The sequence below is a fragment of the Arachis ipaensis genome, chromosome B07 (assembly GCF_000816755.2).
Source record: "Arachis ipaensis cultivar K30076 chromosome B07, Araip1.1, whole genome shotgun sequence".
Lineage (NCBI taxonomy): Eukaryota > Viridiplantae > Streptophyta > Magnoliopsida > Fabales > Fabaceae > Arachis > Arachis ipaensis.
In genome coordinates, this window is record NC_029791.2 from 3,481,012 (window position 1) to 3,481,328 (window position 317).

General features: G+C 39.7%; 1 protein-coding gene across 1 annotated transcript in view; it reads right to left on the bottom strand.

Moving 5' to 3' along the window:
• LOC107608140 (protein trichome birefringence-like 43) overlaps window positions 1–317 on the bottom strand; it is a 3,197-nt gene that overhangs the window by 146 nt on the left and 2,734 nt on the right. Inside the window, exon 5 of the mRNA XM_016310022.2 lies at window positions 1–288. This exon is cut by the window's left edge and continues 146 nt beyond it. Within this exon, the coding sequence (XP_016165508.1) occupies window positions 1–288 (288 nt within the window). The remainder of the gene's footprint in view (window positions 289–317) is intronic.

A 317-nucleotide genomic window follows, 5' to 3' on the forward strand; every position in this document is an offset into this window, starting at 1 on the left:
AGCTCTGCATAAAAGAGTTGATTCCAAGTATCAGGAACTCCAGGGAGACACCAATGGCTACAATCCATGCCATGATGCCTTGGTGAAGCATAAAGGCCTGGGTGTCCATCTTTTCTCAATTGTGAAAGCATTGTTATGTTCATCAATTTCACTGCCTTTGACATTTTACTAATCACTCTCTCCACTATTTCTTCGCCTGGAATCTTCATCAATGGAATCTTTGCCTTAAATATTGGCTCTGTTTCTTCACCGCAATGCTTCCCATCATAATTCCCCCAAGCGCTACCACTATATATTTCACAAAAATATATATGTAT